This window comes from Cervus canadensis, chromosome 27 (assembly GCF_019320065.1).
Source record: "Cervus canadensis isolate Bull #8, Minnesota chromosome 27, ASM1932006v1, whole genome shotgun sequence".
NCBI lineage: Eukaryota > Metazoa > Chordata > Mammalia > Artiodactyla > Cervidae > Cervus > Cervus canadensis.
The window spans coordinates 22,978,781-23,003,652 of record NC_057412.1 but is presented as its reverse complement, the minus strand read 5'-3'; the positions used below and the strand labels follow the sequence as shown (position 1 = coordinate 23,003,652).

General features: G+C 37.6%; 1 protein-coding gene across 1 annotated transcript; it reads left to right on the top strand.

The window, feature by feature from the left end:
- On the top strand, positions 1-22,170 carry LOC122428659 (immunoglobulin-binding protein 1-like). Its single transcript, XM_043448682.1, has 3 exons — positions 1-890; positions 11,921-11,926; positions 21,956-22,170. The coding sequence occupies exons 1-3, from the start codon at positions 17-19 to the stop codon at positions 22,168-22,170; spliced, it is 1,095 nt and encodes a 364-aa protein (XP_043304617.1). The 5' UTR covers positions 1-16.
- The last annotated feature ends 2,702 nt before the right edge of the window (positions 22,171-24,872 follow it).

The following is a 24,872-nucleotide window of genomic DNA, read 5'->3' as shown; positions in this document are numbered from 1 at the left end:
TTCCTCCCTCCCTAAGATGGCAGCAGCCGAAGACGAGTTACTGTTACCGCGGCTCCCTGAGCTGTTGGAAACCAGCAAGCAGCTTTTGGACGAACTGGAAATCGCAACTGAGCCCACCGGCTCCCGAATAATCCAAGATAAGGTGTTCAAGGGACTGGATCTCCTGAAGAAAGCTGCTGAAATGTTGTCGCAGCTCGACTTGTTCAGCCAAAATGAAGATTTGGAGGAGATCGCGTCCACCGACCTGAAGTACCTGATGGTGCCAGCATTTCAAGGAGCGTTCGCCATGAAACAAGTCAATCCCAGCAAGCGTCTAGATCATTTGCAGTGGGCTCGAGAACACTTTTTAAACTACTTAACTCAGTGCCAGCACTATCATGTGGCAGAGTTTGAGCTGCCCAAAACCAAGACCAACTCAGCTGAAAATAACACTGCTAATTCCTCCATGGCCTATCCTAGCATCGTTGCTATGGCATCTCAGAGACAGGCTAAAATAGAGAGATACAAGCAGAAGAAGGAGGTGGAGCATAGGTTGTCTGCACTGAAATCTGCTCTGGAAAGTGGTCAAGCAAATGATGAGCATGTTCGTGAATATTACCTCCTTCACCTTCGAAGGTGGATTGGTATCACCTTAGAAGAGATTGAGAGCATTGACCAGGAGATAAAGATCTTGAGAGAAAAAGACTCCACAAAAGAGGCATCAACTTCTCAGTCATCTCGTCAGGACAGGCCTCCAATGAAACCATTTGTTCTCACTCGGAACATGGCCCAAGCCAAAGTATTTGGAACTGGTTATCCAAGTCTGGCATCTATGACAGTGAATGACTGGTATGAACAGCATCGGAAATTTGGAGCATTACCAGATCAGGGAATAGCCAAGACAACGTCAGGTAAGGAAAGATCATCATAACTACAAGATCAACTAGTAATGGGCATCTGTGTAAGCAGAAAGAGTTGGCCATCTGAAAGACCTGAAAACGGGAGAATTCCAAAACAGCAAACAGTATTCACTAAAAAGTGTGGCATTCTGATAGGTGTAAGGTGCTGTTTCATTGCATTTGAGGTGGTTTTGATTCGCATTTCCCTCGTGATTAGTGATGTTGAGCATCTTTTCATGTACCTGTTGGTCATCTATGTGTCTTCTTTGGAAAATGTCTATTTAGATCTTCTGCCCATTTTGTAATTAGATTGTTTGTATTGAGTTGTCTGAGTTCTTAATATATTTTGGATATTAACCCCTTATCAGACATATCATTTGCCAGTATCTTCTCCCATTCAGTAGTTTTTTGTCTTACTGATGGTTCCCTTTGCTGTGCAAAAGCTTTTTAGTTTCATATGGTCCCATTTGTTTATTTTTGCTTTTGTTGTCCTTGCCTGAGGAGACTGATCAAAAAAGAAAATATTGCTAAGACTGACTTCAAAGAACATACCACCTATGTTTTCTTCTAGATGTTTTATGGTTTTAGATCTTATATTTAAGTCTTTAATTCATTTTGACTTTATTTTTGTAGACGATGTGAAAAAATGGTCTAGTTTTATTTTACGTATAGCTATCGTGTTTTCCCAACACCACTTAGCCATAAAAAAGAATGAAATCTTGCAATTTGTGACAATATGGATGGATCTGTAGGGTATTATGCTAAGTGAAATAAGTCAGAGAAAGATGAATACTGTATGTTTTCACTTATATGTGGAATCTAAAATATATTTTTTAAAAAAAATGAGCCCCCCAAACTCAGAAACAGACTCATAGATACAGAGAACAAACTAGTGGTTGCCAGAAGGGAGAAGAATGGGAGGATGGGTGCAATAGGTGAAGGGGATTAAAAGATATTTACCAGTTATAAAATAAATAAGCCACAAGGATGTAACTTATGGTACAAAGAATACAGTCAATAATATTATAATACCTTTGTATGATGCATAACCTGTACAAATATAGAATCACTGTGTTGTACATCTGAAAGAAATATTGTAAGTCACCTATACTTCAATTTAAAAATTTTAATGAAAAAAAATAAATAAAATGTTTTATCAATCTCTGCTATACAGCAAAGTGAATCAACAATACAAATACACATATCCCCTCTTATATTTCCTTCCCATAGAGGTTATCACAGAGCATTGAGTAGAGTTCCTTGTGAATATACGGTTGCTTATCATTATTTATCTACCTTATACATAGGAATATATATGTGAGTGGGTGTGTGCACACGTGTGTGTGTGTGAATCTCAGTCTCTCAACCCATCCCACTCCTCTTTTCCCCCTTGGTAGCCACATGTTTGAACAAAGTTATTTTTAACATTAAAGTATAACTTAAGTGTCCCAAGAAAGAAGCCCTTACTAACCCAGAGAAGAAATTAATTACAAGTATATTTTTGTTTTTATAAACTTTCATAATTAAGACTAATAAAATGTGATATTATTCCTAAAAGTCTCTATTTTTGCTGCTTCTCCTTAAATATTGCCATTACAGGGTATTAAACACTCCCCTAAGGAGTTCCAGCCTGGAATGTTAGGTCCAAAATCAAGGCAAATTGGAAATGATCAAACAGGAGATGAAAAGGGTGAATGTCAAGATTCTACAAATCAGTGCACTAAAATGGACTGGAATGGGTGAATTTAATTCAGATGGCCGTTATATCTACTACTGTGGGAAAGAATCCCTTAGAAGAAATGGAGTAACCATTATAGTCAACAAAAGAGTCCAAAATACAGTACATGGATGCAATCTCAAAAACGACAGAATGATCTCTGTTTATTTCCAAGGAAAACCATTCACTACCACAGTAATCCAAATCTATGCCCCAACCAGTAATGCTGAAGAAGCTGAAGTTGAATGGTTCTGTGAAGACCTACAAGACCTCCTAGAGCTAACACCCAAAAAAGATGTCCTTTTCATTATAGGGGACTGGAATGCAGAAGTAAGAAGTCAAGAAACACCTGGAGTAACAGGAAAATTTGGCCTTGGAGTACAGAATGAAGCAGGGCAAAGGCTAATAGAATTTTTCCAAGAGAACACACTGGTCATAGCAAACACCCTCTTCCAACAGCACAAGAGAAGACTATACATTGACATCACCAGATGGTCAACACCGAAATCAGATTGATTACATTCTTTGCAGCCAAAGATGGAGAAGCTCTATACAGTCAGCAAAAACAAGACTGGGAGCTGACTGTGGCTCAGATCATAAACTCTTAACTGGCAAATTCAGACTGAAATTGAAGAAAGTAGGGAAGACCACTAGACCATTCATGTATGACTTAAATCAACTCCCTTGTGATTACACAGTGGAAGTGACAAATAGATTCAAGGGATTATATCTGATAGACAGAGTGCCTGAAAAGCTATGAATGGAGGTTCATGACATTGTACAGGAGGCAGGGATCAAGACCATCCCCAAGAAAAAGATATGCAAAAAGGCAAAACGGTTGTCTGAGGAGGCCTTACAAAGAGCAATGAAAAGAAGAGAAGTGAAAGGAAAAGGAAAAAAGGAAAGATGTACCCATTTGAATGCAGATTTCCAAAGAATAACAAGGAAGATAAGAGAGCCTTCCTCAGTGATCAGTGCAAAGAAATAGAGGGAAACAATGGAATGGGAAAGACTAGAGATCTTTTCAAGAAAACTACAGATACCAAGGAAATTTTCATGCAACAATGAGCACAATAAGGGACAGAAATTGTATGGACCTAACAGAAACAGAAGATATAAAGAAGTGGCAAGAATACACAGAAGAACTATACAAAAAAGAGCTTCATGACTCAGATAATCATGATGGTGTGATCACTCACCTAGAGCCAGACATCCTGGAATGTGAAGTCAAGTGGGCCTTAGGAAACATCACTACAAACAACGCTAGTGGAGGTGATGGAATTCCACTTGAGCTATTTCAAATCCTAAAAGATGATGCTGTGAACATGCTGAACTCAATATGCCAGCAAATTTGGAACACTCAGGAGTGGCCCCAGGACTGGAAAAGATCAGTTTTCATTCCAATCACAAAGAAAGGCAATGCCGAAGTATGCTCAAACTACCGCACAATTGCACTCATCTCACATGTTAACAAATAATGCTCAAAATTCTCCAAGCCAGGCTTCAACAGTACATGAACCATGAACTTCCAAGATGTTCAAGCTGGTTTTAGAAAAGGCAGAGAAACCAGAGATCAAATTGCCAACATCCACTGGATCATCAATAAAGCAAGAGAGTTCCAGAAAACCATCTATTTCTGCTTTATTGACTATGCCAAAGCTTTTGACTGTGTGGATCACAATAAACTGTGGAAAATTCTTAAAGAGGTGGGAATACCAGATCACCTGACCTCCTAAGAAATCTGTTTGCAGGTCAAGAGGCAACACTTAGAACTGGACATGGAACAACAGACTGGTTCCAAATCCGGAAAGGAGTACTTCAAGTCTGTAAATTGTCACCCTGCTTATTTAACTTATATGCAGAGTGCATCATGAGAAATGCTGGACTTGATGAAGCACAAGCTGGAATCAAGATTGCCATGAGAAATATCAATAAACTCAAATATGCAGATAATACCACACTTATGGAAGAAAGAGTAGAACTAAAGAGCCTCTTGATGCAAGTGAAAGAGGAGAGTGAAAATGTTGGCTTAAAACTCAACATTCAGAAAACTAAGATCATGACATCTGGTACCATTATTTCATGCCAAATAAATGGAGAAACAGTGAAAGACTTTATTTTGGGGGGCTCCAAAATCACTGCAGATGGTGACTGCAGCCATGAAATTAAAAGATGCTTGCTCCTTGGAAGAAAAGTTATGACCAATCTATACAGCATATTAAAAAGCAGAGATGTTACTTTGCCAACAAAGGTCTGTCTAGTCAGAGCTTTGGTTTTTCCATTAGTCATGTATGGATGTGAGAGTTGGACTGTGAAGAAAGCTGAGCACCGAAGAATTGATGCTTTTGAACTGTGGTGTTGGAGAAGACTCTTGAGAGTCCCTTGGACTGCAACCAGTGCATCCTAAAGGAGATCAGTCCTGGGTATTCATTAGAAGGACTGATGGTGAAGCTGAAACTCTTTGGCCACCTGATGCGAAGAACTGACTCATTTGAAAAGACTCTGATGCTGGTAAAGATTGAAAGCGGGAGAAGAATCAGACGACAGAGGATCAGATGGTTGGAAGGCACTACCGCCTCAATGGACATGAGTTTGCGTAAACTCCAGGAATTGGTGGTGGACAGGGAGGCCTGGCGTGTTGCAGTCCATGGGGTCACAAAGAGTTGGACATGACTGAGCGACTGAACTGAACTGAACTAAGGAGTCCAAACTTTTGATATGAACACACATATTGAAGGCAGTAGGATGAGGGGCAGACTCCTTTCTTCAAATATCAAGACAAGGAAAATCTGCTTTAGTACCCCCAGAGAAGTTAGAGGAAGTTACTAGAGAGCACAAGGTGCTGAATGGCCAGGAAGGATAATTTGGAAATAGGTTTTCTAACTTTATAGTAGAGTCTTTATTTAAAAAAAAAAAAGAAAAGAAAAAGAAGAAGAGTCCTTATTTTAAGCTGTGAAGAGGGCGGTCCTAAGATGGTGCAAGCATAGAATGGGGAGACCACTTTCTCCCCCACAAATTCATTTGAAAGAACATTTCAGTGCTGAGCAAATTCCACAAAACAACTTCTGAATGCTGGCAGAGGACATCAGGTGCCCAGAAAGGCAGCCCATTGTCTTCGAAAGGTGGTAAGACAAAATATAAAAGATAAAAAGAGAGACAAAAGAGGTAGGGATGTAGATCCATCCCGGGAAGGGAGTCTTAAAAAAGAGAAGTTTTCAAACACCAGGAAACACTCTCTCTGATGGGTCTGTGGTGAGCCTTAGAATCTCAGAGGGCAAAATAACCAGGAGGAAAAATAAAATAAATAAATAAATAATTAAAACCCACAGATTATGTGCCTAACAGCAACTCCTAGCGGAGCAGCAGCCCAGAAGCTCGCATCCTCCACTAGCAAGCGGGGTCTGGGCAGGGAAGCTCAGGCTGCCTTGCTTAGGGTAAGGACCAGTCCTGAATGCCCCGAGGGTAATCTGAGGGAACTAACGTGAGACAGCAATCAATCCCGACTGTGGAATAGCTATCCCGCAAAAAGCCCTAACCTAAGACACTACCAGGCAAGCTCACAGCACAAAGGACTGAGCAGAGCTGTCCGGCTGCAGACCGGACCAGGCGAGGGCAGCCAGAGCCACCAGGGGACAACTGCGGCCCCAGAGAGGCATTATCTACCAAACTGCAAGCAGACTTTGTTGCTAACCAAGATTTCTTGGGATTCTGGATGGTCGATATCTGCAGGGAGGGTCACAGCCAGAGACCAGCTCCCCAGAAGAGACACACGGAACACCTGAGAAGGCGCGCCCGTTGTATACCCAGAAAACCAAGCGGCTGGGACAGGGGAGGCAAAAAGCCACAGCCTTCAACTGGAGGCGACCACGCCCGCCAAGCACCTGGTCACCTGAGCCGCTCGGATCTGGGACGGGCTCAAAACACAGGTCCAACCAAGTCTGCGCCTTTGTGGAGTACCCAAGAACCTGAACCTGAGTGGCTTAGACCTGGGGAGTGCATGAAACCCAGGGACCACATCACAGTTCATGGCAGAGCAACCTAGAGCCTGAGCAGTGTAGACTGGGAAAGCACACATGCCGTGAGCGGGAGCAAACCCAGTGCAGCTGAAACACTGTGAGCATGCCCCACACATGCCAGTGAGGTTTATTTGCAGTGTTCCTCCCTCCCCACAGCACAACTGAACAAGAGAGTCTAACCTAACTGCCAGGCATGCTCACAGAATAAAGGACTGAGCAGAGCTAGCCAGCTGCACCACCACCCCCCTTGTGTCAGGGCAGAAATTAGACACTGAAGAGACCAGCAAACAGAAGAAGCTAAAATAGACGGAACCACTTTGAAAGCGACAGGTGCAATAGATTAAAACCCTGTAGTTAGTACCAACTACATAGGAAGGGGCCTATAGACCTTGAGAAGTATAAGTTGGATCAAGGAACTATCTGAAAATGAACTGAACCCCCACTGTCTGCAACAACTCCAGAGTAATTCCTAGATATATTTTTACTATTATCATTTTTTAAATGTTTGTAAATTTTTAAAATATTTTAAGTCCTCTATTACTCCTTTAAATTTCATTTTTATGACATACAATTACCTTGCAAAAAAAAAATCTTATTTTTAAACAAACTTCATATATATATGTTGTAATTTTTGTGACTTTTTTTAATATTATATTTTTGAGAATCTAACCTCTACTCTAGATTTTTAATCTTTGCTTTTTGGTATTTGTTATCAATTGTACCTTTAAGAACCCAATCTTCAGTACCCATTTTTACTTGGGAGCGAGATCACTGGCTTGATTGCTCTCTCCCCCTTTTGACTCTCCTTTTTCTCCACAAGGTCACCTCTATATCCCCTCTCCCCCTTTTCTTCTCTACCCAACTCGATGAATCTCTTTGTGTGTTCTGGGCTATGGAGAACACTTAGGGAACTGATTACTGGCTGGATCTCTCTCTCTTCTTTTGATTCCCCCTTTTATCCTCCTGACCACCATTGTCTCCTTCCTCCCTCTTCTCTTCTCTGTGTAACCTGTGAACATCTCTGAGGGATCCAGACTGGAGAGCACATAGGGAAGTGATTACTGGCTAGCTTGCTCTCTCCCCTTTTGATTCCCCCTCTTCTCCTCCTGGGCACCTCTATCTCCCTCCTCCCTCTTCTCTTCTCCATGTAACTCTGTGTACCTCTCTGGGTGTCCCTCACTGTGGAGAAACTTTTCATCATTAAACTAGATGTTTTATCATCAGTGCAGTATAGATGAAGGAGTCTTGAGGCTACTGTAAGAATAAGACTAAAAACCAGAGGCAGGAGGCTTAAGTCCAAATCCTGAGAACACCAGAGAACTCCTGAATCCAAGGAACATTAATCAATAGGAGCTCATCAAATGCCTCCATACCTACACTGAAACCAAGCACCACCCAAGGGCCAACAAGTTCCAGAGCAAGACATACCATGCAAATTCTCCAGCAACACAGGAACATAGCCCTGAGCTTCAATACACAGGCTTCCCAAAGTCACACCAAGCCCACTGACATCTCAAAACTCATTACTGAACACTTCATAGCACTCCAAAGAGAAGAAATCCAGCTCCACCCACCAGAACACCGACACAAGCTTCCCTAACCAGGAAACCTTGACAAGCCACCCGTCCAACCCCACCCACAGCGAGGAACCTCCACAATAAATAGGAACCACAAACTGCCAGAATAAGGAAAGACCACCCCAAACACAGCAATATAAACAAGATGAAAAGGCAGAAAAATACCCAACAGGTAAAAGAAAAGGATAAATTCCCATCAAGCCAAACAAAAGAGGAAGAAATAGGGAATCTACCTGATAAAGAATTCTGAATAATGATAGTGAAAATTATCCGAAATCTTGAAAACAAAATGGAGTTACAGATAAACAGCCTGGAGACAAGGATCAAAAGGATGCAAGAAAGGTTTAACAAGGACCTAGAAGAAATAAAAAAGAGTCAATGTATAATGAATAATGCAATAAATGAGATCAAAAACACTCTGGAGGAAACCAACAGTAGAATAACAGAGGCAAGATAGAATATAGAATGGTAGAAATAAATGAAACAGAGAGGAAAAAAGAAAAAAAGAACTAAAAGAAATGAGGACAATCTCAGGTACCTCTGGGACAATGTTAAATGCCCCAACATTCGAATCATAGGAGTCCCAGAAGAAGAAGATAAAAAGAAAGACCATGAGAAAGTATTTGAGGAGATAATAGTTGAAAACTTCCCTAAAATGGGGAAGGAAATAATCACCCAAGTCCAAGAAACCCAGAGAGTCCCAAACAGGATAAAGCCAAGGCAAAACACCCAAGACACATATTAATCAAATTAATAAAGATCAAACCCAAAGAACAAATATTAAAAGCAGCAAGGGAAAAACAACAAATAACACACAAGGGGATTCCCATAAGGATAACAGCTGATCTTTCAATAGAAACTCTTCAGGCCAGAAGGGAATGGCAGGACATTCTTAAAGTGATGAAAGAAAATAACCTACAGCCCAGATTACTATACCCAGCAAGGATCTCATTTCAAATATGAAGGAGAAATCAAAAGCTTTACAGACAAGCAAATGCTGAGAGAATTCAGCACCACCAAACCAGCTCTCCAACAAGTGCTAATGGATCTTCTCTAGACAGGAAACACAGAAAGGGTGTATAAACTCAAACACAAAACAATAAAGTAAATGGCAACGGGGTCATACTTATCGATAATTACCTTAAATGTAAATGGGTTGAGTGCCCCAACCAAAAGACAAAGACTGGCTTAATGGATACAAAAACAAGACCCCTATATGTGTTGTCTACGCGAGACCCACCTCAAACAAGGGACACATACAGATTGAAAGTGAAGGGCTGGAGAAAGATATTCCATGCAAATAGAGACCAAAAGAGAGCAGGAGTCACAATACTCATATCAGATAAAATAGACTTTAAAACAAAGGCTGTGAAAAGAGACAAAGATGGACATTACATAATGACAAAGGATCAATCCAAGAAGAAGATATAACAATTATAAATATATATGCACCCAACATAGGAGCACCACAATATGTAAGACAAATGCTAACAAGTATGAGAGGGGAAATTAACAATAACACAATAATAGTGGGAGACTTTAACACCCCACTCACACCTATGGACAGATCGACTAAACAGAAAATTAACAAGGAAACACAAACTTTAAATGATACAATAGACCAGTTAGACCTAATTGATATCTATAGGACATTTCACCCCAAAACAATGAATTTCACCTTTTTCTCAAGTGCACATGGAACCTTCTCCAGGATAGATCACATCCTGGGCCATAAATCTAGCTTTGGTAAATTCAAAATAATTGAAATCATTCCAAGCATCTTTTCTGACTACAATGCAGTAAGATTAGATGTCAATTACAGGAGAAAAACTATTGAAAATTCCATCATATGAATGCTGAACAACACGCTGCTGAACAACCAACAAACCACATAATAAATCAAAAAAAATTAAAATATGCATAGAAATGAATGAAAACGAAAACACAACAACCCAAAACCTATGGGACACTGTAAAAGCAATGCTAAGGGGAAGGTTCATAGCAATACAGGCTTATCTCAAGAAACAAGAAAAAAGTCAAATAAATAACCTAAATCTACACCTAAAGCAACTAGAAAAAGAAGAAATGAAGAACCCCAGGTTAGTAGAAGGAAAGAAATCTTAAAAATTCAGGCAGAAATAAATGCAAAAGAAACAAAAGAGACCATAGGAAAAATCAACAGCCAAAAGCTGGTTCTTTGAGAAGATAACAAAATTGACAAACCATTAGCCAGAATCATCAAGAAACAAAGGGAGAAAAATCAAATCAATAAAATTAGAAATGAAAATGGAGAGATCACAACAGACAATAAATACAAGAAATACAAGGATCATAAGAGGCTATTATCAGCAACTATATGCCAATAAAATGGACAACTTGGAAGAAATGGAAAAATTCTTAGAAAAGTACAACTTTCCAAAACTTAGCCAGGAAGAAATAGAAAATCTAGGCAGACACATCACAAGCGTGGAAATTGAAACTTTAATCAGAAATCTTCCAGCAAACAAAAGCCCAAGACCAGACGGCTTCACAGCTAATTTCTACCAAAAATTTAGAGAAGAGCTAACACCTATCCTACTCAAACTCTTCCAGAAAATTGCAGAGGAAGGTAAACTTCCAAACTCCTTCTATGAGGCTACCATCACCCTAATACCAAAACCAGACAAAGATGCCACAAAAAAAGGAAACTACAGGCCAATATCACTGATGAACATAGGTGCACAAATCCTTGACAAAATTCTAGCAAACAGAATCCAACAACATATTAAAAAGATCATACATCATGACCTAGTGGGCTTTATCCCAGGGATGCAAGGATTCTTCAATATCTGCAACTCAATCAATGTAATACACCACATTAACAAATTGAAAAATAAAAACCATATGATTTTCTCAATAGATGCAGAGAAAGCCTGTGACAAAATTCAACATCCATTTATGATATAAAAAAAAAAAAACCCTCCAGAAAGCAGGAATAGAAGAAACATACCTCAACATAGTAAAAGCTATATATGACAAACCCACAGCAAACATTATCCTCAATGGTGAAAAATTGAAAGCATTTCCCCTGAAATCAGGAACAAGACAAGGCTGACCACTCTCACCACTACTATTCAACATAGTTTTGGAAGTTTTGGCCACAGCAATCAGAGAAGAAAAAGAAATAAAAGGAATCAAGATTGGAAAAGAAGAAGTAAAACTCTCACTGTTTGCAGATGACATGATCCTCTACATAGAAAACCCTAAAGATTCCACCAGAAAATTGCTAGAACTAATCAATGAATATAGTAAAGTTGCAGGGTATAAAATCAACACACAGAAATCCCTTGCATTCCTATACACTAACAATGAGAAAATAGAAAGAGAAATTAAGAAAACAATTCCATTCACCATTGCAATGAAAAGAATAAAATACTTAGGAATATATCTACCTAAAGAAACAAAACACCTATATATAGAAAACTATAAAACACTGGTGAAAGAAATCAAAGATGACACAAATAGATGGAGAAATATACCGTGTTCATAGATTGGAAGAATCAATATGGTGAAAATGAGTATACTACGCAAAGCAATCTATAGAATCAATGCAATCCCTTTCAAGCTACCAATGGTATTTTTCACAGAACTAGAACAAATAATTTCACAATTTGTATGGAAATACAAGAAAACCTCAAATAGCCAAAGCAATCTTGAGAAAGAAAAATGAAACTGGAGGAATCAACCTGCCAGACTTCAGTCTCTACTACAACACCAGTCATCAAGACAGTATGGTACTGTCGCAAAGACAGAAATATAGATCAATGGAACAAAATAGAGAGCCCAGAGATAAATCCATGAACCTATGGACACTTTTTATCTTTGAAAAAGGAGGCAAGAATATACAATGGAGAAAAGACAACCTCTTTAACAAGTGGTGCTGGGAAAACTGGTCAACCACTTGTAAAAGAATGAAACTAGAACACTTTTTAACACCATACATAAAAATAAACTCAAAATGGATTAAAGATCTAAATATAAGACCAGAAACTATAAAACTCCTTGAGGAAAACATAGGTAAAACACTCCCCGACATAAACCACTGGAGGATCCTCTATGACTCACCTCCCAGAATATTGGAAATAAAAGCAAAAATAAACAAATGGGACCTAATGAAACTTAAAAGCTTCTGCACAACAAAGGAAACTATAAGCAAGGTGAAAAGACAGCCTTCAGAATGGGAGAAAATAATAGCAAATGAAGCAACTGACAAAGAATTAATCTCAAAAATATACAAACAACTCCTGCAGCTCAATTCCAGAAAAATAAATGACCCAATCAAAAAATGGGCCAAAGAACTAAACAGACATTTCTCCAAAGAAGACATACAGATGGCTAACAAACACATGAAAAGATGCTCAACATCACTCGTTATCAGAGAAATGCAAATCAAAACCACAATGAGGTATCATTTCATGCCTGTCAGAATGGCTGCTATCCAAAAGTCTACAAGCAATAAATGCTGGAGAGGGTGTGGAGAAAAGGGAACCCTCTTACACTGTTGGTGGGAATGCAAACTAGTACAGCCACTATGGAGAACAGTGTGGAGATTTCCTAAAAAACTGGAAATAGCACTGCCATATGACCCAGCAATCCCACTGCTGGGCATACACACCAAGGAAACCAGAAATGAAAGAGACACGTGTACCCCAATGTTCATCACAACACTGTTTGTAATAGCCAGGACATGGAAGCAACCTAGATGCCCATCAGCAGACGAATGGATAAGAAAGCTGTGGTATATATACACAATGGAATATTGCTAAGCCATTAAAAAGAATACATTTGAATCAGTTCTAATGAGGTGGGTGAAACTGGAGTCTATTATACAGAGTGAGGTAAACCAGAAAGGAAAACACTGATACAGTATACTAACGCATATATGTGGAATTCAGAAAGATGGTAACAATAACCCTGTATGTGAGACAGCAAAAGAGACACAGATGTATAGAACAGTCTTTTGGACTTTGTGGGAGAGGGCGAGGGTGGGATGATTTGGGAGAATGGCATTGAAACATGTATATTATCATATGTGAAATGAATCGCCAGTCCAGGTTTGATGCATGATACAGGGTGCTCAGGGCTGGTGCACTGGGATGACCTAGAGGGATGGGGACCACGTGTGCACCTATGGCAGATTCATGTCAACATATGGCAAAACCAATACAGTATTGTAAAGTAATTAGCCTCCAAATAAAATAAATATATTTAAAATAAATTTTAAAAATAAAATAAAATAATAAATAAGCTATGAAGACCCCAGTTCCTTTACACAAGCTTTTGAAAAACAATTATCAAGCATACACTAATAATTACCATATGAAAATATTTTTTTCCCAAGGGGATCTAGGTATTCTACTGATAATTTAAGTGTATGTTGATAAAATTATCAAAATTTAGGTTCAAAACTTTAAAGATTATGTATGAATTTATGTAATAGTTATGCCATAGAAAACAGCATATTTCATATATTTATCATCAATTTGTTTTTCTCTTTTAGACTATGTAAATGAGATGTAGGATAATCCCATCAACATGAGAATATTGATGTGAGATGATTCAGGATCAAGTTAGCTGTGTTGTTTTGTTTGTTTGCTTGCTTTTTTTCTCATTAGAATAGCTTGAGACTGATTGTCTCAATAAAGGACTCTAATTTTGCTTTTATAGACATAGACTTTTGTCATTATATCTTAGAAAGTTTCTTTTAATAGTTTCTTAAAAGTTGTACCAGAAAGTATTCTTAATAATTTGTATAAAAGTACTGCATGGGAACATTATAATGTAGAATCAGATGACAGGTACTCAGTAATAATTTATAAAATTAGAGATTTTGTTCTGCCTGAACCTGAGTTCATATCGTTTGCCCTTTACATCTAGCTCAGGGCACAAACACAGGAATGAACAACAGCAGCAAAAACCCAGGAGTCTTCATGTTCTCATTTCCCCCAATATCTGATCATAGTGTAGGTTGACAGATAGGTGAGAACACAAAGGTACTTATACAGGTTAATTGGTGATTAAGTAAAACTATCAGAGTGTTTCTTAGTGAATTTCTGTCATTTTCAAAGTATTTTAGGCTGGATGGAACCTTGCCAAGCCTTCAAGCTTATGAAAAAATGATTCATGGTTATTAAGAGCAAATGCCCTAGAGAGATTAATCTGTGCTATCCCAACAAGCTGACCTTTTCCCAAAGACATAGCAATTTAATTATCTACTTTGAAAAGCACAATTATAGTAAATTTCAAAACCTGATTTATAGACAGATTTTACATCCTCATCTATAATGCATGTAAATAAGAGCTTTGGAGTTTCCTTTTTCTAGGTCTGTTATGTGTGTGTTTTGTAGCTAATAAGTGTTAAATAGTTCCTGCTTTAAAAACCACAGACAAGTTCTTTGATTAAATGTCTGCTATTAGTAAAAAGAATATTTCAAATTATGGATGTTTTACAGTCTGTGTTCTAAATTTCACATAACATTTGCACTGTTTTAAATAAACAGGTGTTTCTGTAATCTGTGGACCTAGGAAACTTGACCTCGGTAGAATTTCCATTTAAGCACAGCCTGATGAAAATGATGCCATCTTTTATTTTCTACTTAATGACTCTATATTATATCTTACAGAGCATAATGCAGAAATTCATCATAAGATGAACTTAAAATATGGACTTGAAGTAACAGAAATTATGCTCTTAGTCAGTTAATCAGTTTCAAATTTTTACAAAAGATCCATCTACCTACCATCATCATCATCATCAGTGTTAACCCCGCAGTCATGTCCACCTCTGTGACCCCATGCACTGTAGCCCACCAGGCTCCTCTGTCCATGGAATTTCCCTGGCAAGAATCCCAACCAACCAGGGAAGGCAGATATTTGAAAGCCCAAACACTGCCCCCACAACATACACACACCCCAAAGGACAAGTCTGAGATACCAGTGCTTTTCTGTTTCTCTGAAGGTGTCTTGCTTACACCACAATACTGACTACTACTTGCTAGCCATGTGCAGCAGCAATGTCAACAGGATGCTTGGGGAATCCTCTTTTGCTCCTATAAGGGAGTATCCTTATTGTCCAATGAAGATATGAGTAATTATTTTGTATAAATGTAGCTATTTATGTTCAAATATAAATGTAAATTTTAAGACTCTTTGCTTTAATGAAAGCTACTGGAGAAATACAAAGGTGGTAACATAGATTTTTAAAAGTTAGAGATTGTCAGTGTTAAAGAGCAAACGAGCCAAGAAACTGACTCAACTAAGTCCAGATGGCACAGGTGCTCTCAAGACCCAAAGAGATATTGCAGGGAGAAAGAAAGAACAGAAAGAAATCAATTAAAAAGAAATAGCTGTTTGCATATTATAGAGTCCAGTGGCACACAGTAAGTCTGAAACTACACTTTATAACTAAAAACTGAACCAACTTAATAGAGTATAGCCAACAGTTCCTTTACCACAGGTTAACACTGAAGACCATCAGAGTTCCTCCTTCTATAGTCACCCAAAATTTTATATAAAATTTTCCCCATTTTATAGAATCAACAGGGAATTCCAGGAGGAAAGTAGAATCTAAGCATCGATTTTCTTTCAGATATGTATCATAGGATTCATCTAGTAATGTTGCCTGAGGGGGTTGTTGCAGTTTCAGAAAGTTTTATGATCTAGTGATCATAAGTGGGTAAGTGAGATCATAGTGGATAAGTGAGAACCTTATCCACAGGTGTAAATGTCCCATACACATTTGAGTATTAAGTTTGAGTATTAAAGGGAAAGATTAAAATGTAGTTAAAATAGATTGTAAAGATAAAACATAAAATCAATTTACTTTGGCCTTTAAAAAAAAACTTATTTATGAAGTATTTTAAATATACATTAAATAGCCATAAAGGTAGTAATTTTATATATTTTAAAGCATACTTTAAAAGATAGCATAAGATCTCAAAGATTCTGATTTATTTAGAGATGTGAAAGCAAGAATATACAATGTCCATACTCATTTTTTAAATATAACTAAAAAAAATTTAGGAGGAAGTATTATATCCTAGTTCATAGCATACATTTACAGAAAAAGAAAATGAGAAATGAAGCATCAAACCATATTAAGCATATATCTAGAAGGTGTTCTGGAAGGTGGTGGGCTATGAGAGGGACTGAAAAATGGAGAAAAGGAAATGACCCATGAAAAATGAAAGAGAATTTTCGAGATAAAGAAGTTTTCACCAAAAGAACTGACCAAAGTCAAGTAGAGTAAACTTTTAATTACCCAATACTAGACACATCATTGTGAAACTGTAGAATACTAATGTTAAAGAGAGGGTCTGAAAATCTTCTAGAGCACAAAAACAATTTACCTTCAAAAGAAGAAAAAAAATAGAATATAAGAAACTGACTAGCAACAGTGGACTCTAGAAGTCAGTAGAACAGTGCTGTCAAAGAGGGAAATGATTTTAAACCTAGGATTCTACACCTTTGTCAGTCCTTCACAATTCATGAGGGGAAATTTTAGAAATTAAGAAGTCAGAAAGTTTATATCCTTTGAATATTTTTTAATTGTTAAAGACTATTATCTGGAGAAATGCAAAAGAAATACCAAAGTAAGAAAGCATAGTATATAACAATAGTATGGATCTAATCCTTGAAAAGAAAACTTAAAATGACAGCTCAGCAGCAAATATAGAATTAGATTCGGCTTAGGATGAAATGCTACAAATTATAACCAAAGACTCAGAGAAGTAGGTCTTCAGATAATAAACTTCATTTAATAAACTTTGTGATTAACATGGATTATCTTAGCAACATGATGAAATCATAATATATTTTTGTCAACAAAAAGGAAAAAATTTTACAAACTCTGGAAAACCATTGCCATAAAGTCTTATTCTAAATATGAAGTAAATTAAATTGGTGTTAAAATTGTGTATAACCAACTTTCTGAGCTATGCTTTTTTTTTTAATAAATAGGACAGAAATTTCAAGGCACTAATAAACAGAAATCCATAAAATATACCATAATTTTGTCATAAAGCATGATGATATAAAGCATCATAAAGCAATGATATAAAGTCAGAATAAGCCAGTTTATGCCACTGAAATGAACTCTTAGATCTCATGACTTTTAACAAAATGAAAACTTATTTCTTGGCTTATCAGTTTTAATCAAGTTACCACCCGTGTGCTTTCCTGCAAAGATTGACCATGCTCCTTCCATTGTGTGGTTCTCAAGTCTCATAATGCTTGATTTCCAGATGACTAAAAGGGGAAATAGACTGGGCAGGATATTTTAGGGGCCTGCAGGTGACACCCATCTATCCACATGCCACTCAATCCCAAGGCTCACAAAAGTGGAGGAGGACTTGGATAAAAATGAACATGATAGTTTCAGCCACAAATGCCAAACATTATGATATTATCTGTGTTGTTTGATGCCTTGTCACCTAAAGAGAAAATACCAAATGGTGCAGTTCACTTGGTCTCAAAGGGACACCAAGGAGCTTGTATTCAACTTGTCACAGAGCTTTCTACAATCAACAGGGAACTCTCTTAGATTGGAGAGATTATTCCAATTTTGGTTAATCCCTAGAGCATATATTATGAGCCATGATGATACCCAACTGCATCTCTATGACTTCATTTGAGATTGTGCCGATCCCTTTCTATTCTTTAGTAGAAAATTAAAAGAAAACACAAGATTAATATTTGGATAGAACAAGATATTATACATAAATTCCACATACATTTTATCTTCTTGCCCCTCATTACAAAATGTATATTTCTTCTGGAAGGGGAGTAAACAGATCTTACTGGGACATGTTAAAAATAGATATGATTTTCAAAAAAAAAAGATATGACTTTCACTTCCAATCCAATTTACCTCCTGTAAGAAAGAAAAATATTATTAATTATAATTAATGCTTTGTAACTTGAATCTCCTAAATCAGGCATTCTTTCAAGCAACTATAAAGATAAATATATCTGACCTTGAAATTTGTAACATTCTCCTTTAAATGGTGCATAGGATAGCAGAATTTTCTCTTCAGGTCCAATCCTTTGCTAAGTTGCAGTGTATGTTATGTAAATAGACACCAAATTGAAATCAGTTTATTGAATTTCATTTTTTAGACTACAGGCAGAATACAGAGAAATTAATCACAGTAATAGATTATAAATACTTTAACTTTGACAGAGTACAGGTAAAAAGAGGGAAGTTAAGATATTTATCCAAATGTAGAAGTGGAGAGCAAACTGTTTAAAATCAATGGAACCCTATCTAGAGGTTAGAACTAGAACAGAAGATAGTAAATATGAGAATTAAATTGTAATAATGTACATGGACAGTTGGTAGCAAGAGATAGGTAATAGTGATGAATTCCTCGTTTTTATTGGTGGGAAAACAATAGATAGTATGTAAATTTAATAAAGGAAAACTTTAGACATAAACATTATTCTGCTTTTGGTTAACTAAAAATATTAAATAGCTATGGTTAAATCTGACTACATCTAGGAGAGGGGAATGAAGATGAGGCAACATTTTATTTTTGCTTACTATTCTCTTTAATGCTTAATTTTTTAACCATGTGAATGTCTTACTTTACATGTACTACTTTTATAGAAAAAAGTAACAACTTTATGATTGTGACAATTTTGATAAAGTATGTTGCTCTGTTCTAGACACACTGTTTTGATATGGATCCAAACCTGACTGTGAAAGGACAGCATTTCAGATTCATATGTAGTATTAAAGGCAATTTGTCCACTATATAAACAGGGGAATCATTTCCACAAAAGTATTTGTCAACACTGATTTATTGACTCTGCTAACAGGATGCTCACTCTATTTTTAACGAAGGTATTCCATCTCAGTAAGCTTGAATCATTAGTACTTTCTTCCCAGTTATGTATCAAAATCTACTGCATTTCAACCTTGCCCATTTGTTCTTAAGTTAATTACTGAAAAAATACTAATATTTGAATTAGAGGAGATTAAAATATTAGAAATTCAATTTATAGAAATATTCTTATCTCAAAAGTGACAATAAAATGCATTTATACAATTATATCAGTTTGTTAACAATTCACCAAATCCCATTTAACCTCTATAAATGAGCACCAAGGGATGCATCAGGTTTGTCATCTGGTAGAATCACTCTCCCCTTCTTAACAATAATAGGCCTTATTATTAAAGTATACTATGATCCGTGAAGAAGTGCCAATAGCTTATTTCAATTCAATAGAAAATTACCTCTGTTACACTTTAAGGACAAACAAAATTAAGAAAGGACTTATATAAATCTCAACATTGTTGATAATGCATGATTGTTGGGAGAGATTTATGCTACTGGATACCTATTTTATAAGGTATCAATCTTGAATTTTCTCTGATATCACAAATTCATAATCTTTCTTATTTCCTTGTAAGTGAAAATTTTTTGTTGTTGCCTTCTATTTGGCTGCTTTTATCCCAATGATGTCTTCCCCAGTTGTTCAGCTGGTAAAGAACTTGCTTGCCAATGCAGGAGATGCAAGAAATGCAGGTTGGATCCCTGGGTCAGAAAGATCCCCTGGAGAAGGAAATGGCAACCTGCTCCAGTATTCTTGCCTAGAAAATTCCATGGACAGAGGAGCGTGGTGGACTACAGTCCATGGGTTCATGAAGAGCCGGATATAACTAAGTAAACACACACACACATCCCAATGACAAGAGACCATGCCTGGGACATTTTCATCCTAATAATACTTACAGAATAAAGTAAATTATTGTAATATATTCATTATAATATACTTGCAAACAGAAGTCTAAACTTAGAATAAGTTATAAAATGGTGGCTCAACAAAACTCTTTTGTATTCAAACATTTTAAATTCCAGGTTGCTCGGACAGTAAAGAATCTGTCTGCAATGCAGGAGACCTGGGTTTGACCCCCGGGTTGGGAAGATTGGGAAGATCCCCTAGAAGAGAGTATGGCAACCCACTCCAGTATTCTTGCCTGGGAATCCCCATGAACAGAGGAGTCAGGCAGGCTACAGTCCACAGGGTCGCGAAGAGTCAGACATGACTGAGTGACTAAGCACAGCACAAGTTGAAAGAGCATAAATTAATTCAAATGTTTATGAGACACCCTCTTAACTCAAAATTAGGAAAAAATGTTCCATGTTCAGTTCAGTTCAGTTCAGTCGCTCAGTCATGTTCGACTCTTTGTGACCCCATGAATCGCAGCACGCCAGGCCTCCCTGTCCATCACCAACTCCTGGAGTTTACTCAAACTCATGACATCGAGTTGGTGATGCCATCCAACCATCTCATCCTCTGTCGTCCCCTTCTCCTCTTGCCCCCGATCCCTCCCAGCATCAGGGCTTTTTCCAATGAGTCAAATCTTCGCATGAGGTGGCCAAAGTACTGGAGTTTCAGCTTCAGCATCAGTCCTTCCAAAGAACACCCAGGACTGATCTCCTTTAGGATGGACTGATTGGATCTCCTTGCAGTCCAAGGGACTCTCAAGAGTCTTCTCCAACACCATAGTTCAAAAACATTAATTTTTCATGTTATGTGTGTTTAAATCTGAGACTAGGTACCATGTGGCCTAGTCTGCGTCCCAAACTTAACCTCCCCCACAAATTTTCCTTAAAATAATCAACATGTTCTTTTAGACAAGAAAGAACATATATAATACAGATAATTTTCTTTTCCAAAAATAAGCAAAGAGCATTCTGAAAAGATGGTAGCTGTGGAGAGGTCATTTTTTGAACCTCTCTTGCATCCCTGTAAAAATAAGCAGATAGATGACATCTACCACCAAACTAGATGTAAGTTGTCCTCACTAATGAAAAGCATGAGAACACACAATGCAAAGATTCCAATCTAGGAGTCTCATTTCAAAGCCCAAGCTCTCACTAAGTACATACACTAAGTATATGTGAAGCTACCATCCAGTGTTTCCATCTTCCTGGACTTGCTTGGCTGCTGTTGTGTAAAGATGACTTTTTGTTGAGAGTAGAAAAACAGGATCACTCCCTCTGCAGTGTATTCTAGGCACAAAGAAATGAAGCTTTTTTAACAGCAACTTTCCCTGAGGAGGGTCATTTGTTTGTTCATTTATGCTGTTCTCCCCCTTTTTCAATTATGAGCCCTGGAATCTGCTCTGTGATCCCCCAGGTGGGATCACTGAGGCCGACACCACTAGCTAATATCACAAGAATTTATTCTCAAACTACAACTACATGGTGATGAGAAAAGAATTGGTGGGAAATGACTGAATCCAACCCAGAGTGTGGATTCTATATTTTTTGTTACACAAAAAAATTGAACATAATTATATACAAAGCACAAAAATGATGTGCTGTGAAAATCTGGTTTAAAAACTGGTGATATTTTATTAGAGAAATGATGGCAAACATGAACCAATGTGGATAAAAGAATCTGCATCCAAATTTTCCTTCTTCTGGGAACTGTATAGCCTTCTTTGTCACCTCAAACCTTCCAAGCATTGATCGGCAATTCTTTGTTTTCAATCCTCTCATTACTAGTCCTTAGTCTGCATTTTAGAACCTTAAAGCTCACTAATTATGTCCTTCTTTTGGGTGTGCAAAAATATTGTTGTCTGTCTGTCTTGTTAGTGCAGGAATGGCTTTCTCCTTTTCAAAATCTATGCCTTCTTTGTGCACAGGTGTCCTGACAACAATCTGCCTCCTCTTGGCTGCTAGGAATAATGGTGTTTTATTCTGATGTCTTTGGCAGAAAGAGCCACTTACACTTTGGGGCCTAACCTGAACATAGAATCTCTCCTGAGATATTTTCTGTGTTACACCATTAAACATCCTCCTAGCAACTGTGCTTTAGGAACATTATTTTCCAATTTACCCACTCGTAAAGTCATTAAGGCAAATGAAAACATCGACATGAGTTTTCAGTACACGGGTTTCTTCTCACCAGGCATGAATCTGGATATTTGAGTGCCCTCAGGGGTTCGGGCAGTGCATGGGATATTCAAACTTGGAGTGAGTAGCATGAAATGGGAGAGCCAAATGTCATGCAACACGCCAAATGGTGCCAGATTGGAAGCAGGTAGACAATCAGATTTCAAATCACCAACCCAAACCAGGCTAGGCAAAATGAAAGTTCCTGTATTGAAAACAAGCAAGAGGGCTTAATGATGGAGGATTTTCAAGCAGACAGTAGTGATGAAGTAGTGATTTCCAAGCAGAATGTGGAAAAAAACTAGCACAGAGCTCTGGGACTTTGATATCTGATTCAAAAGTATTTGGGCTGGGAGATTTAGAAGTACTTATGGGTGAGCAGCAGAATGAACATTGGTTTAGTTTTTTCTTTTTGACTCCTTAAGCAAGGAAACTATGTCAGTAGGAAAATATCGGGGGTGGGGGGACCTATGCTTTGAGAGACTGAATTCTGATTTGGCAAGTCAGTTGGAAAGTACATTTATGTAATATGGGTAAAGTCAATGTTAAAATACAATTTAGTTGTTCCTCTCTAACAAATTAATCTTGGTAAATGTAAGCTATGTGAGTATTCTACAGCCTTAGAGATGTTTGTTCTCCATTTGGAAAAATGTATTTGAGCAGGGGTGACTGGAAGAATGTGTATGTCTTCCAATGTATCTTGATATTCTTCATATATAGCTAAAATCTTGTGAAAAGAAGGACTTGGGTATTATCACACCTATATAAACATCATGGGATATAAAAATTACTTTTGTCTTTACAAGACACAGAGAGTTGGTCTTATTTCTTGGATTCTATATTGACAAAAAATGGCAGCCCTTCCCTCAGGTTCACAGACAGATTTTTAAAATTTCATTTGTATTTTTAAATATAGCCCATTCATGAAACATTTACCTTTGAACAATAAAATTTTAGCCTTCTAGATTCAAGTAAAAAGAGAAACTTTAGATCAAATATATTGAGAAAATAATTTGGAAAATGTGGTTCTTTTGGCCTAAAGAGGATAGAAAAATGTAGATGCCACAAACATATTCCTTAAACCTACCCATTCAAGTATAAGAATTTTAACTTATTTTAATTCATTCTAAAATTGTATTTTATTTCTGAAACAGAAGAGAGTACTTCTAGTTACTTCTGAATGGTCATTGAGAGACTTATTCTCTTCACTACGTTCTCATTAATTTGTCACCACTCTCATGTCTTCTCATCCTGCTTTATACAGAAACATAGAACACTATGGAGTTCACCAGATGGGACTCCTCCTTTAACAGTATGTTGAAGAGTGGGACTCAGCCCTTTCCCTCTAGGATCTGAGCAATCTGCTGCTCTAGGAGGGCCCATGTTCTGACAGCTAAAGAAGTGGGAGGCTAAGATCCAAATTACATATCCACTGAAAATCACATACCTGGCAAGATGGCACTAAAAATGCCTGCTGAGCAATTGAGTCAGCTGTCAGAAAAATAGAGATGCTGTTGGAAACATGAGTGCCTGACTTTTAATCATCTCTATCTGGCCTGCTTTCAGAAGAAGTAAAGACTGCACTAGTATCGCTCCCAGCTGGTCCTTCACCCCATCCCCAGCACGTAGGCAAAAAAATGTAAGGGAAAATACAGAGTATTATCACAGGTTGTAAAGCGAGGTTTGCAGGTTGACCAGGTAATAGACTACCAGAAGATAAAAGACTAGGAAACACTGCTTGGGGCTTCCCAGGTGGCTCTGGTGGTAAAGAATCCACCTATCAATGCAGGAGATATAAGAGATGAGGGTTCGATCCCTGGGTTAGAAAGAGCCCCTGGAGGAGGCAATGGTAACCCATTCCAGTATTCTTGCCTGGAGAATCTCATGGACAGAGGAGCCTGGTGGGCTACAGTCCATAAGGTCACAAAGAGTCAGACACAACTGAAGTGACTTAGCTTGCACACACACAGTTCCTGAGTTTAGTTCTCATCCGGTAATATTTCAGATATTAGAGTGAATCAGCTAAAGCAAGATTACACTTACTATGTTCAAGACATTGCATATAGTAGAACGTGCTCAGACCTTCAAATAAGTAGAAAAGTTCAATCTTTGCTCAACCATGAACTTAATGACAGGTTGTTTTGTGTAAGGTTTAATTTCTTCACCGATATATTTAAGGGTGTGGTTCTTTTTTTTTTTTTGGCAGAGATTTACAAGAAATAAAGTAATACATTTTAAGTTCCTAGCATGTAGCAGACACTCAATGGACACTACATAAGAGTCATGATTATTTTGTGGTTAGTTATTTTGTTGTTGCAGGGTGGAAGTAAGAATGATGTCAAGAGAGTATACTGGTTTCATCTTGCTATGACAATATCACAAGCATAGTAGTTTAAGCAACCCAAGTTTTTTATCTTCTAATTCTGAATATCAGAAGTTCAACCCAGATATCACAGGACTACGATCAAAGAGTATTAGCTATTTCTTTCTGAAAGCTCTAGGGGAGAATCTGTCTTCTTGTCTTTTCCAATTTCTAATGATTGCCCATATTCTTTGGCTTAAGGCCCTCTTCCTTGGTCTTCAAAGCCAGCAATGTTGACAGTTTCTTTTCTTGCTACTGTGTCTCTGCTTCTCACTTCTACTTCCTACTCCCATTCTAAGGATCCTTGTGATTATGTTGTGCCCACCCAGATAATCCAGGATAATCTCCCTACTTAAAATCAGTTTATTGGCAATTT